The sequence below is a fragment of the Lynx canadensis genome, chromosome B1 (genome assembly GCF_007474595.2).
Source record: "Lynx canadensis isolate LIC74 chromosome B1, mLynCan4.pri.v2, whole genome shotgun sequence".
Taxonomy (NCBI): domain Eukaryota; kingdom Metazoa; phylum Chordata; class Mammalia; order Carnivora; family Felidae; genus Lynx; species Lynx canadensis.
Window position 1 is genome coordinate 111,526,369 of NC_044306.2, and position 15,239 is coordinate 111,541,607.

A 15,239-nucleotide genomic window follows, 5' to 3' on the forward strand; every position below is an offset into this window, starting at 1 on the left:
TATCACTAGCTGCCGTCTCATCCTACCCCACTCAAAACTTGTACAGAGTGTCCTAGGGGCTCGGTATACATTTATATCCCTGGATATGCTTCGTATCTGTAGGCTCAAAGGATTTTCCTACCTTTTTTGCAGGCTCATTTATTACTTATAAGTGGGGCTTTTGTAGTTTAACTAGATTTTTTTGTCAGCATTTGTTAGTGGGAGCGCTTAAGGCTCTCTGTCCTGCCACATGGTCAGAAACTCCATTTTCTTATCTGTACGATGGGGATAATAATGTTTCCCTGATAGGTTTGACATCATGTATGTCTATGTAAAATGGCTGACATAATGGTGGTCAATGTGTGGTAACTGCTATTAATTAATTAATGAGTTGGAGGAAGGAGTAGACATCTGAAATATGTATTTTGGCCAAATTTTTCAGCTCTTTCAAAATTTCATAAATGATTAAGAGAAAGGCATAATTAGCCCATTTTACATTAGTGGTATAGATGTTTTAAAGAAATACCTCCCCAGAGTTTCTTCTTGATGAAGATGATGAACCCAGAAAGCGTTTCTTTGTCTGCCTTTCTTCTTCACATTCAGGTAGTTCCCCAAATACACAACAGTTTCCTGGGCTGTCCATAATTCTGATTTTTTAGAATATTTTAATAAAAGAGCATCTGGAAAAAAGGTAAGAAAAAATGGATGTTATTTGTATTTTAAAGTTTATTTTAATTTTTTAATTTTTATTTTTTTATGTTTATTTTTATTTTTGAGAGACAGAAACAGAGCATGAGCAGGGGAGGGGCATAGAGAGAGAGGGAGACACAGAACCCGAAGTAGACTCCAGGTTCTGAGCTGTCAGCACAAAGCCCAACATGGGGCTTGAACCCATGAACCGTGAGATCATGACCTGAGCTGAATTCGGACACTTAACTGACTGAGCTACCCATTTATTTTATTTTGAGAGAGAGAAAGAGAGAGAGAGACTGCACACACACAAGGGTGGGGGGCAGAGAGAGAGGGAGACAGAACTGAAGCAGTCTCCAGGCTCCAACCTGTCAGCACAGAGCCTGACGTGGGGCTTGAACTCATGAACCAGATCATAATGTGAGTGGAAGTCAGACGCTTAACCAACTGAGCCACCCAAGCGCCCCTGGATGTTATTTTCAAAGGGATGTTACAATTCATGAATAAATTTGAAGTGACACAGATCCTAATCCAGCTTGTCTGAAATCATTAGCTTCTTTAGACATTTTCTCAAATTTTAGCCTTCTCTATGAATACTACTAAAAAGTTAGTGAAGTACAATAAAGAAGTAAAGCTTTGCAAATATAATGAAGATTCACAAAACCTTTCTCTTGTGATGGAGAGGGATTAAGGCTAGAATTTCTGTATGAAAGCAGTGGAGGGGCACCTGGGTGGCTCATTCGATTGAGCATTCCACTCTTGATTTTGGCTCAGGTCATGATCTTATGGTTCATGGGACTGAGCCCTGTACCAGTCTCTTCACTGGCAGTGTGGAGCCTACTTGGGATTCTTTCTCTCTCTCCCCTGCTCCTTCTAAAAAAAAAAAAAATATATATATATATATATATATATATATATGTATGTGTGTGTGTATATATATATATACACATATATATATATACACACACACATATATGAGATACATATATATACACATATATATACATATATATACACATATACATATATATACATATACATATATATATACACATACACATATATATGTACACATACATATACATATGTACACATACATATACACATACATATATATACACATACATATATATACATATATATGTACATATATATATACACACACACATACACACATACATATACGAGAAAGCAGTGAAAAATAAAGGGCTTTTTAAACAGTAAAATGCCAGAGTTCATATTGGAACAGTGATACATGTTTGCATCTTCTAATTATCTGGGGGGCCCAGATAATGGAGGCTACTACCTGTGCCAGACCACATAGATAGAAATAAATGAAACAATTATACCTCAGAGATTCCTGGAAACTCCAGAAATCATGGTTACATATTAAAGTGCACCTTAATTTTCTCTGAGTTGTTTTGTTTAAGCTGGGAAAGTCCAGGAATTACTTGAGAAAATACAGCTACTGTACGAAGATGCTACTCAATTGAAAAAGGAAAAGATAGGAAGGAAAAGTAAAAACTGTCTCCACCAGAAGGAAAGGAGGAACAGTGCTAGCAAGAAAGCATTTCTTTGAGGGGGAAAGACATGAGCCCTAAGGAAGAAATGCAACATTTTGGGATCCAAGTTAAGATAAAGTGAACAAGGACCTTCTGCATCCAGGTCATGTTAATGGATGAATGAACAGAAGACTCAGGAGAAAAAGTACTTAAAATAAGATAAACTCATGGGTCTGGGGTTGGGGAGGGAGATGACTGGAGGCTGGGGAAGATAGTGACGAGGGCTGGGCAACTCAATCAGAGAAGCTGGGGTTGGAAACAGAAGGTGGGCCTCTTGCACACATACATAGGAAGGCTAAGTGAATTGAGGGAAGAAGAAAGGAGGAAATGTACAACTTGTTTTGTTTTTCCAACTTTGGGCTTCCTCTCTTTTTCTTATCTGTACACTGGGGATGATAATGTTTCCCTAATGGGTATGAGATCATGTACATATGGCTTTTCACCTGTAAACTGGCACATAACAATAAAGCAGTTACTTAACTCTAAGGAATGTGATTCGGAACCTTCAGAGTCCCTAAATAGGGAATAGAAAATAGGGAAACCCTATTACAGTGGAACGTTTTGCCCTTTTTTGTAACAACCTGAACTGTCTTTTTAGTCTGAATTCAAGGCAGCAGGCAAAACACGGGAATACCCTGAAGCAAAGGTTATTGACATTGGCTTTATACAAAGCCACTGGAGGGCTCTTAAAAAATACTCATGCCTGGATCCAAACCCCAGAGCTATTCGATCAGAATCATAGATACTTCCTGAGGCTGTACCTACTGGAAAGGTTGTACTTACTGTATGCTTGGTGCAGTTGATTGGGCTTAAAAACTCCTGTATTCTCCAGTCTCTGTAGGAGCCAATCATGTCTCACCCCTGCCAAAAGTTTTTCAAAGTCATCAGGGAGCAGGGTTCGAGCCTCTAGGATCTCTTGCCTTGTCATTCCCGGCAATGAAACAAAAGAACTTCCACTGGAATTCAGAAAGGACTGCGGGTTTTCCCCCTCAGAAGAACCGCTGGAAAATGCTGGTGATTTCAACCACCCTGCCGAGGACGAGGTGGAGTTCTGGCTGCAGTTTAGCATGTTTCCTAGTTTGTTTCCCTCCTCCGTGGTAGTGCAGTCCTTGCTAAAATCAGAGGAGGGAATGTTACTGCTTACAGAGGAGTTGGGGGTTTCAGGCCATTGACCACACGACTGTCTCAGAGCACATAGGCTGTAAGAGCCACGTCTGCTTGTGGGGTGAATATCTGTGCTCTCGAGCCATTGGCCCTCCTCATCCACTGTGGAGGCATCAGGGTCGATGCCCTGCTCTTTGACTGAGCCACTGCTCTTTCCTGAGTCAGGATTTTGAACAGGCCAATGAAGAGTGGAAAAGCTACGTGCTGTCCTGGAACGTTGGCCCAGGGGATCCTCCATGACTATGTCAGAGTCTAAGGGCATATCCTCTTCTTTTTCTGCTGTTTCTCCTTCCGGGTCAACCCAGGCGGAACTTTCTTTAAATGTAAGGCCTGTGCCTCTTTTGATTTCCTCTCCATGCCTGTCTTCGGCATCATAGTTGATTTCTGGAAATTCATCAATTAGTTCAAAGGTTTCTTCTTCTTGGACCAAAGGGTATGTGGCCGTGTTCTTGGGCCAACCAGCATCAAAAGAGGACAAAGAAGCAGAACCAAACGAGGGTCTGGAATGAGCAGAAGTATTTCTGGATCCCCTATTTCTGGCTTTCTGCACATCTTCTGGAATTCCTTCTAACAGCCCCGCCCCAGACGCTGAGAACATGCCTGTTGTGTTATGAGGATGGGAGGTTTTCAAGGGCACGTGGCTGTGTCGTTGACTTTGCAAAGACTCTAAATTGTCATCCTTGGACATTTGGAGAGAGAGACCGTGAAGCTCTGAAGATAGTGGATGTACAGGTCTGGTTTCCTCATTGATGTCTTCAGACGGGGCAGCGGAACACTCAGTATCCACAAGGTGCACTTCTTTGCAAGGCTCTTTTCTGGTTGACCTATCGTCCACATAATTCACTTCCTCCCAGCTGGTAGAAGAGCTAACCACCGATAATTTGCTCCAAGAACTGGAGCACTGGCTGTCACTCAGAGACTTGTTCAAAACAGCTCCTTCACCATGGCTGTGATCTGATGACTCAACCTCAGTTCCCCCATCTTGATCCAAGGAGACTCGAAAGGCATCAGAACGGGTCCAGTTTTTCCTTGCTATCCTCCTGAGTTTCTCCTGACCATTCTTAGCCTTGTGGGAGGAAGATATTACGGTGCTTTTTTGAAAATGTGGTTTGTCTTCAGTGGTACACACAGTATCTATGTTTTTTGTCTCTGTTTCTAGAGTAGTGATACAGACTCCCGTTTTCATATCTTTCTGTTTATCTTTGTTGTTCCCACAAGAGCCCTCAAAAACTTCACACACTGAAGTGTGGTGCTGTGAATAGGTTTCAAGGATTTTTTGGAAATCTACTTGTCCATGCAAGATGGGTTTATCCAACCCGTGCTTGAAACTCTCTGGAACATAAGACTTGTCATCTAAGTTTGAGAAGCTTTGAATTTGTAAATGATCTTTTACCTGGGTGATAACTGACATGATCTCCTGAGAGAGAATTTCTCTCTCCTGACTTTCAGAGGAAGTACTGAAACTGTACAGCTTTCCCATAGCTTCATGACAGAGCTGACTTGCTGTACGGACCACCTCTGTCTCCCCATACAGTCTTTGGTGCACAGTGGTGAGGCCAAAAGCAGCTTTGAGAAGACTGTGAAGCTCTTGTTTTCCACTAACTCGTTCATCATATCTCTTGGTGAGGAGGCCAATTTCAAAGGCCTCTTTGGCTTCACACAGATATGAATTTTTCATTTCCACAGGACAGTCATTAGAGCTAGTATAGGACAACAAGCACGTGCCACGGATATTCTGAGGAAAATACCAAGCACATAATCAGACACTGAAATAGAAACTGGAAGTGAATCAGGAAACACTTCATTCCTGGAGGACAGTGATTAGAAATATTATAGGAAAATAAACACGTGGCACAGATATTCTAAGAAAAATACACAATCACATATTGAGTCAAGGACCTAAAGTCTCTTTGGTGAATCAGGGAAAGGGACTGGGATGGATGTGATTGGCTGGCATGAAGGTGTAAGAGATTAGTTTTAACTACCATCTTACTATAGGCCTGATACTTTTTTTAAAAAGTTTATTTATTTTTTTAGTAATCTCTGCACCCAAAGTGGGGTTCGAACTCATGACTCTGAGATCGAGAGTCACATACTCTTCTGACTGAGCCAGCCCAGGTCTGATACTTTTTGATCAAAGATGATAAACTTGTTGTTGTTGTTGTTACTGCTGTTGTTAGTTTCAGCAAACAGTCTATACATGGGACAGGGACACAGTAAGTTTCTCTATGCAAAAGAGAAATAAGACTGCTATATATAAACACATCATTTATTTAACAATAATCAAAACAACAGAGTAGTGGCTTCCAAACCCCTCTGTGCACCTGGGCAGTATTTCAGAATAAAAGATTTCCGAGTACTAATCCCAGACATTTGCATTTAGTGGGTCTAGGGTGGATCAGGAATGTGCATTTTGAGAAGACTCCTTGTGTGATTCTGCTGTGCTTGGGAACCATTGGCCTCAGGCAGACAACATCAGACCCGCAGGCTGAATTAATTTAGCTTCCACCAGGATGTCACTACCCTGACTGATAAAACCTTTCCATACATGAGGTCTGATTACAATTCTCTAATGAAGTGCACAAAGCCTACTTTAGGTTAGCCCTTTTCCTCTCACTGGTAGCTTCCATCACTGGGGAGAGGTAGAGTGTGGGGCTGTACCCTGCTTACCACAGCCGTGAGCACGAAGAGGGGTGTGTAGGGACTGAAGGCAGCTGCCAGTTTGCAGGCTTCTGCAGCTGAGAGCAAATGGTGGTCAAACTCCTTCAGCAAACCCTGTGAGAAAACAGGCCAAGTGTTGTGTTGACAATTATTTATCCATTAGCAAAAGTCAGGCTATGAAATTCCTTTACTTTTCTTTCAGGATTCTGAGGGACACCCTGCCCTTTACCACAACAACACCCGAACAGTGCCAAGAAAGAGTTAAGCGTCTCAAAGGACCCTAGGGAATTGAGTGTCCTATCCCCCAACACCCATACACAGTCCATCCCCCTCCCTCCCCAGAGTGGGCCTAACGTGTGCAAAATAATTCACACAAGTTTCTCTGCAGGATCATGCAACTCTTTGTTCACAGAAATCCCCCACATTTTGCAGCCAAATTAGCTGCTGATTTCTGCACTGTTCTTGGCAAAGAGCCTTTTAATGTATGATTTCACAGCAATTAAGATTCATTCATTCATCCTAGAAATATGCATTGAGAACCTCCATGTGCCAGGCACTGTTCTAAACAGGAAGGAGATAGCAGACAGTTGAGCCTGCAGTAAATAAGCTTGCTTCCTATTGAGCGGAGGGGATCAGTCAATACGCAAAATGAGTAAAATGCATATTATCTGACACGGTGACAAATAGTCAAGAGAAAAATAAAGCAGGAAAAGGTCAAGGAGCTCCACGGTGGGGAGGCAGTTAGCAATTTTTTAAAAATTTTCTCTTTCTTTCTTCCTTTCTTCCTCTTCCTTCCTTCTGTCCATCCTTCCTTCCTTTCTTTTTTAAGGTAAGCTCTATATCTAACGTGGGGCTTGAACTCATGACCCTGAGTTCAAGAGTCACATGCTCTACCGACTGAGCCAACCAGGTGCCCTGGCAGTTTACAGTTTTAAACAGTCATCAGAGACAACTGAACTAGAGATATAACCCTTTTCTTGTGTTGGTCTGACAGCACAAGCAACATTTTGTTAAAACTCAGATTGTTAGCAGCAAGCTGCAAGCCTTCTTACGCCACACTCATTACTATTAAGTACGGTTACTATTGTCACTTTAGTATTTAACAAAAAATGCCAATCTTTGTGATACTATTAAAAATCTCAATATCGGGGTGCCAGGTGGCTCATTCTGTTAGGCATCTGACTCTTGATTTTAGCTCCAGTCATGATCTCACCATTTGTGAGTTTGAGCCCCGCATTGGGCTCTGTCCTGCCAGCGTGGAGCCTACTTGGGATTCTCCCTCTCTCCCTCTCTCTGCCCCTCCCCCATTTGTGCTGTATCTCTCTCAAAATAAATAAACTTAAAAAAATAATTTCAGTATCAGTGCAGTGCAGGAGAGCAGCTCAATGTCTATGTTGATGTTCCAAACTGGACAGAGACCTGAGTTCTGCTCCTAGTTTCCTTCCTACCTAGTGTGCAAACTATAGAGGTCACTTAATTTGTCTAGACCTCAGTTTATTTTTCTCTAAAATCGGAATGATATATTTTGCTCTACCTACTTCATAGGGTTTTGTGGAGCTCATATACATATATACATGTGTGTATATATATATATATATATATATGTATATATACACACACACACACACACACATACACTCACATACTTTTTGAATTATAAAGGAATATATAAAAATTAGTAATCATTATTTAAATTTTTTTAAATGTTTGCTTTTTGAGAGAGAGAGAGAGAGCGTGAGTGTTGGGGGGGGTGGGGGGGAGGAGCAGAGAGAGGGAGACACAGAATCTGAAGCAAGCTCCAGGCTCTGCTCTATCAGCACAGAGCCCAACGCAGGGCTCAAACCCACAAACTGTGAATTCATAACCTGAGCTGAAGTTGGACGCTTAACCCACTGAGCCACCCAGGCGCCCCAGTAACCCTCATTATTAAGAATAAGAATCTAGACAAGTGACAGATGCTCTGATTTGAACAGAGGGTAATTAAAGTTTTATAATTGTTATCCCTTTACTTTATCACTGAGATGGGCCAAGTGTGGAAACTGAATTGTGTGATAATCTGAATTAGAGGTCACTTAATTTGTCCGGACCTCAGTTTATTTTTCTGATTTCTTTCTGAAAGAAATTAGTGGGGTTCAAAGCATTTATCACTTTGATGATATTTATTCATTCTTTTACTTGTCATTTTTAATTTTTTTAGTACCCTCTGTATGTGTGGTACTGTGCTAGGTGCTAAGATAATCAAGCCAAATAGGACACCATAGAAATTGTCCCCAGGACTGTTCATGTTACTTGAAGAGGGGAGACACTGTGCTCCCTGACTCCCAGAAAGAGAATGAGATTGATAAACCAAGCACCAAGAACGTTGGCAGTTTTGTAGGTGATGCCATTCTGGACCAAGTGATAATTACCAAGTTAATTTGTGGATTGTTTTTAAACTTCTCATAATCATTTTTGCTCATGGAAACGAAGATGTCTGCCAGTATACCTAGTGATGTGGAAATACCCTGTAAGAAAAATACAAACAGAACACAGATTAGGAATTCAAGGTCCATTACTGGTCTCATCTCAAGGCCTGAAGGCCATGACTAGTCCTCCATATGAAATATTGTTGCTGCTGTTGCTGCTTCTGCTTCTCCTCTCTTCCCCCTCCTCCTGCTCCTCTCCCTCCTCCTCCCCTTTCCCCTCCTCCTCCTTCTTGTTATTCTGACAGCGGAAATACTTCTAAACTGGATGCCACAGGCTTGAAAGATCATCAGATCCTGAGTGTAAACACAGCTATTTCTTAGTTGGGCTTTACTGGACTGTCAACACTAACTTCTTCATACTGCTAGAGGCTTAAAGGATTGGCCCAAGCATGCGTCCTCGCATCCCATTCTGTCTGTGTGGGAAAAGGGTTGTAGGCGGTGGCATTGCTGATACAGGTGATAACACCGTGCTCCAGTTAACGAGGAGAATACTCTTACAGAGGTACAGAGAATGAAAACATTAAGTAGGGAAGCAAATGGTGCCTCTCAAATTTTTTGGATTGGAGTCTGCTCACTCAACGGAGGGAAAATGATTTTACATATAAGCAGCTTGGTTATCTCAACTTTGCTGTGAAATCAGGCAAAGGCTAAATATATAATAAAAGAAATGGATAAGTGAATAATAGAAATAAAAATATAAATAGATTTGGCTCAGTCGGTTGAGCGTCCGACTTCGGCTTGGGTCATGATCTCACTCTCCGTGAGTTTGAGCCCCGCTTCGGGCTCTGTGCTGACAGCTCAGAGCCTGGAGCCCGCTTCAGATTCTGTTTCTCTATCTCTCTGCCCCTCCCCCACTCTGCTCTGTCTCCCTCTGTCTCAAAAATAAATAAAAACATTTAAAAAAATTAAAAAAAAAGATAGTTAGAAATAAACGTGAAAACACTACATACATGCCAGGAGTCTGGCTGTGAATGGGGATGGAGCAAGACACAAGAGGAAATTACCAAGTGTTCGTGGTCCTATGCCCATGTAGAATCAATAAAAATAGGACCAATAAAATTGATAAACAATACATTGCATTATGCCACAAGGAGATAATCATCCAAAGACAAATGTAGGATAGGAGAGGAAAAAAAGCACTAGATAAACCACCTTTCTATCTGGCTGAGGAAGGGTCAAATACCCTATGATTGAGGCCCATATTACCTCTGCTGCTTCGTACCACATCCCTGAAAAAAAAAGGGAGAGAGATGAGACAAACTGCTAGTATCTGTGCATTGTGCTAGAAAATACTTTTGAAAACTAATACAGAAAGAAGATTCACTGGCTCCCGTTAGGAAAATTTAGGGCTGGATTAGATTGAGAGCAATCAGCAAATGCCAATCTGCTGGAAAAACAGCAACATATTTTTCCAGCTGATTTAATACGGATAATGCTTCCCTTTCACAGGAAAACAGTAAAAAATATTACATATCATATATAATACTACATTAACATAAAAATAATTAAATACAGTATTTACAAGAATAATTACCATTCTATGCTAACATTTTCAAACACCTTAGTTTGCATTTTATTTAATTAAGTAATTTATTTGAGCACCTACAGCTCCTTTTTATTTTTCCTTTTTGTTGTTTTTTAAAGTCTTCTACGTTCAGGTGAGCAAAGGGCTTGGGGACAGTCTAAGAAGCCCACAGGGCCCCCAGCGGCTCCCCAGTAGTTCCCTCTTCCCTCCAGCTAACAGCATAGCCGCTGCCCTGTGTCCCTCCTCAGGACCCCTCCTTAGAACCTCTGATGTCCAGGTTGCCCTGTCTGTGGGGACAGTGCCAGAGACCCTTTCGTGGGCTGTTGGCAAGCCACTCAGGCTTGATGGACCATAAACAACAGGGTAGGGCCATGCATTTTAAAGCACAACTAGCATTCTACGCATTTCAGGTGTACTTGCCTCGTGGCCCATCTGAACCTGAGGTCTAACAGTTCTGAGCCTATTACCGCAGAGCTCTTGGTAATTGCTGGCCGTATTATCTTTTTTCCTTGTTTGTTTTCCCTCCTTTTAACCATCCTTTGGGAGCTTTAAGGGCATTTTTTTTAAGGTATACCCTTAACATTAAAAGAGAGAAAAAAAAATAAAGCACAACTAGCATTCTATAAATTTTGCCTTACAACCTGAGGAATGCCCTCTGAGGAGTGAATGGGTAAGGTGTCAGGGTGGTTTAGAATAAGGTGTCCCTCTTATCACATAGAGTCCTGTAGAACTGAAAGTCAGATGCCAGAATTATTACCAAGAATCCTACGGTTAATACCACAGTGTACAACTGTACATTTCTTTAACACAATTCAACAGAAAATATTTTGTTTTATTAATGTTCATAACACTCCTGGGATCCCAAATGTCATTTTCTTTTCGATGAGGAAACTAAGAAAAGTGAGGATTAGCAATTTGAACCAGATACAATGAGAAAATTCCACAGTAATATCTCGTAGCCAGACTTTGTAAATGAGCCCTGAGAGCAGCGAATGTTTGATGACCGTACCTAGCTTTTGCAGAATTTGCCCTCTGATCTGTATGCAGACTGACTGCACCAGGATCTTGTCACTTTCGTTTCGGTACAGCCAGGTACCTACAACAAAAGAGGGAAAAAAGAAAAGTAGTTTCAGCTCCTAGTTATCAAGTAAAGAGCCTGGTAAAACGAAACTAATTTCACCGAAGCCTTCATGAGCACATGTGATACAGGTTTGAGAGACGATCTCTTCTCTACATTGAGAAAGGTCCAAACTCCTTGCTATAACATACAAGCCTTCACAGAACTTGTATGTGAATACCGAGAATCCTAGTTCTCACTTGAACTCCTGTCTGGTCTCCAAGTCTCCCAACTGACTGTGCTCTGCCATGGCATGGTTCCTGAGGAGACCAGCTCCTTCTACTTCAGGTCTCAGCCTCAATGCTATTGCCTCCAAGCCCCCCAGATTGATTTACCATAGTACTACCCCACTGTCTTGTGGTTGCCTAATGGAGGGTGGGATCCTTCCTATCCACCCAAAATTTAGTTTGTAGGTTGAGACTGATGGTTGTGCGTGCTCACACACACACACACACACACACACACACACACATACACACACCCCAAGATATGAAAAGATTTAGTACTCACATAATGAGTCTTTCTGAGGAGAGGAGACAGGCACCCAAGCTGGTTCATTTGACTTGTGTGAAGAGAGTGGTGAGTGGCTTTGGTTTTTATTGTGATTAGGGTGTGGGCTGGGGTAAAGTCTCCCACAAGCTATGCCTGGTTTACTGCTGAGTAGGTTTAAAACAAACCAAAAGACAACCCTCCCCCCCTGCCCCAGCCTGTCCAGTTGTGGAACAAAGTGGGTCGCAGAAGGCTGGGGTCTGAAAACTGTCAGTGGGCAAACACCAAAAACAGAGTCAAACTCATTACTATACCCCCTTGATTCTCTATCACATCACCCTTTCTGTTTTCTCCCCAGCTTTTAATCTGTGTGTGTGTGTGTGTGTGTGTGTGTGTCTGCATATGTGGTGTAGAAGATGGAAGTGTGTATATCATAGGTTAGTGATGGTGGACACAAATGATGGGTATGTGGTCAATATCGATATTCCAAACCGCCTCTCCACTGGAATGTCTACAAGTTTCAAGGTGCTTGGGACCTTATATCCAAGCAGACTGAGCTTAAAAGTCTACTGGAGGTTGTGTTCAACTTACTGGGAAACTTGTTGTCTTTAACGCCCAGAATTTCAGACAAGATATCTGAAGGAATAAATGATTTGTTGCCCAACTATTAGTACTTGCTTCCTTTCATGTATGCTTAAATATTGAAAGAAATCCATTTCAAAATAAGTTTTTCTGAAAGTACATACATAGCAAAATCAAATTTACTTTCCAAACCATTTAAATACATAAAGCCATAAATATATTTTTCTCAACTTACAGACTTTATCTCCATTTACAATTCTCCTAAAGGCTGCTACTGAGCCCCTCCTGAGGCCCACAGAGTTACCTGCTTTAACAGCATATTGTCCTTAGATAGTACACTCTACAATAAGCCCAGAAGTTTAGGAGCTTTGGTTGTTCTGTTTTGCTTTCATTTTTAATTACAGAAAATGAAGACACAGAGAAATAAGCTCCTTGACCAAAGCCACTTCATTCACTAACGGCAAAGTCAGTCCTAGCTAGTTCTGGAGACATCTGGTCTACAGCAACTATTAGGTCATTCAGGTGCTTGTAAACTAGAACTCCAGAAGGGACTGCAGGTGAAGGTCGTTGTGAAGATAGGAAAGCACCTTACCTGTTGCTCCGTTGTTGCTTATTAGACTGCTCAGGATATATTCTGCTTTTAAAAGTTTCCCTGAAAAGAAGCAACCAAATGCCACACAATTAGTACCTGAACATGTGCCTTCAATACTACTAGTAGTTTAAGCTCTAAGGTTAACACACTGTTACCTCTCTTGGAAACATTCTATTTAAAAAAAATTTTTTTTTCAACGTTTATTTATTTTTGGGACAGAGAGAGACAGAGCATGAACGGGGGAGGGGCAGAGAGAGAGGGAGACACAGAATCGGAAACAGGCTCCAGGCTCTGAGCCATCAGCCCAGAGCCCGACGCGGGGCTCGAACTCCCGGACCGCGAGATCGTGACCTGGCTGAAGTCGGACGCTTAACCGACTGCGCCACCCAGGCGCCCCGAAAACATTCTATTTTAAAATTTAACAGCAATAACGACATCATATACCAAAGTGAAGAGAAAGATGACATTTCCAGGAATCGGTGAGATGGGAAGTTGCACAGTATCTGAAATGGCAATTAGATTTACACACACACAAGCACACACACACACATTCATATAGAATGAGGCTTGAAAAGTAAAGATAAACCATTGTAAAACATTGTGTCTTCTTTCTGTGAACAAGACTATTGAAAAGGAAGGAAGGAAGGAAGGAAGGAAGGAAGGAAGGAAGGAGGGAAGGAAGGAAATAAAGACGGAAGGAAGGAAAGAAGGGGAAAACCACTTTCTGAAATCATGAGTTAGGTCCTGATTAAAATTTATTCATTCCAATGTTTGGAAAGAGAGCAATAACTTGAAATACCTATGTAAATAAATTTTACCAAAGGTATCTTTCTTCTTAAAAGTTATATTTTCTAATTAGGTTTTGCTGATATATAAGGATGGGTAGTTTTAAAACATATTGATTTGTATTCGCCACATTTGCTGAATGTCTTAATTCTAATAATCTGTGTATTTCTTGAAGTTTTCTATGTGGGCAATCACACTGTGCACAAATCCTGCTAATCGTGTTTATTCATTTCTAATCTTTATACCTCTTATTTCTTTTTCTGTTTTCATTGCATTGGGAGGACTTCCAGTTTACGATCAAACAGAAGTGATAACAAGATGCATTTTTTTCTTGACTTGATTTTAAAAGGAATATTCCTAATTTTCCATCAGTAGTTTTGCCAAAGGTTTCCAGTTGCTTCCTTTTTATCAGGTTAAGAGGTTCCCTCTTGTGCAGCCATCAGCTTATTGCCTTTCAGCTTCAAATTCATCCTTTATTGCCTGCTTTGCAATAATGGGAATGGACCTTGTAAGTATTTCTCCTTTGCCAGCTTTGTCATTAGATGGTGTGGAGAGAGGGGGCTCCTGGGTGGCTCAGTCGGTTAAGCGTCCGGCTTCGGCTCAGGTCATGATCTCACAGTTTGTGAGTTCGAGCCCTGCGTCGGGCTCTGTGCTGACAGCTCAGAGCCTGGAGCCCACTTCTGATTCTGTGTCTCCCTCTCTGCCCCTCCCCTGCTCACACTCTGTCTGTCTGTCTGTCTCTCTCTCAAAAATAAATAAACGTTAAAAAAAATAAAAGATGGCATGGAGAGACACTGCAAGGGGAAGATGCTTCTCTTCCTCATGTAGTGTGCCATTCTTGCCAGGCTTCTGACGTGCATACAGCTTCTCCAATGCCTGCCTCCTGCAGCGATCCTGGCTTCTCCTGTGCCTTCTTCCTACAACACAGGTGGCTTCTCCAGCACCTGGCTCCTCAAAGGTCAGCGGCACCCAGCAGCCAGCAGGTTCCTGCAGCATCCTCTCAGGTGACTTCACAGTGGAGTGAGTGCTGCCTGCCAGTGAGGCACGGCTCCATGAATGTTTCCCCCTGGTGTTCCATAAGAGCTGCTTTGTGGTGGCACCTCTCTGTGGATGGCGTCCCTCGGCACCCCAGAGGGTGGATTTCCAGTGAGTTCTGCTGGCATGGAAACTCCTTGACCTCTCTACCATCCAGTGAGTCATGGCGGTGCCTTCTCCAACAAGGTCTTGATCACGGCCCTGGTGTGACTGGCTGTGCGCTTGTGAACTTTTTCTCATATGCTTTCAGTATAAGGGATAGTGGCTGCTCCTTATAACTGCTTATCCTGTATTCTTCAGAGTCTTCTTTACTATTTACTAGCCAATCCCTCATTAATCTCCTGATATAGTTAATAACTCTTTTATACTGAACTTTCCTTTTTCAAATTATTGTGTTGTTTCTGACTCCTGACTGGAAGCTGACCAATAACATCTCTAACTCTAGTTTGTATTTTCAATCTAAATGGGTTAACATTTTATAAAACACTTCTCACATCAATTTAGGTGAACACATAGTTTTCTTGTTTATTCTGTCCATTAGGTGAATTGAATGAGTCAATTATTATTATTATCATTTGTAGTAAGCCCTACA

At 41.7% G+C, this 15,239-nt stretch overlaps 1 protein-coding gene across 3 annotated transcripts in view; it reads right to left on the bottom strand.

Moving 5' to 3' along the window:
* Positions 1 to 15,239, bottom strand: part of ALPK1 (alpha kinase 1) — a 142,973-nt gene that overhangs the window by 11,962 nt on the left and 115,772 nt on the right. For 2 of the 3 annotated variants that reach the window (XM_030313240.1, XM_030313237.1), the window contains exons 6-12: positions 12,827 to 12,886; positions 11,056 to 11,142; positions 9,674 to 9,750; positions 8,465 to 8,560; positions 6,066 to 6,170; positions 3,015 to 5,130; positions 506 to 659 (exon numbers count right to left, since the gene is read on the bottom strand). In XM_030313240.1, the coding sequence (XP_030169100.1) occupies positions 506 to 659; positions 3,015 to 5,130; positions 6,066 to 6,170; positions 8,465 to 8,560; positions 9,674 to 9,750; positions 11,056 to 11,142; positions 12,827 to 12,886 (2,695 nt within the window). Of the gene's footprint in view, positions 1 to 505; positions 660 to 3,014; positions 5,131 to 6,065; positions 6,171 to 8,464; positions 8,561 to 9,673; positions 9,751 to 11,055; positions 11,143 to 11,673; positions 12,771 to 12,826; positions 12,887 to 15,239 lie in introns of those variants that run through there. The other variant, XM_030313241.1, reaches the window with a different exon arrangement.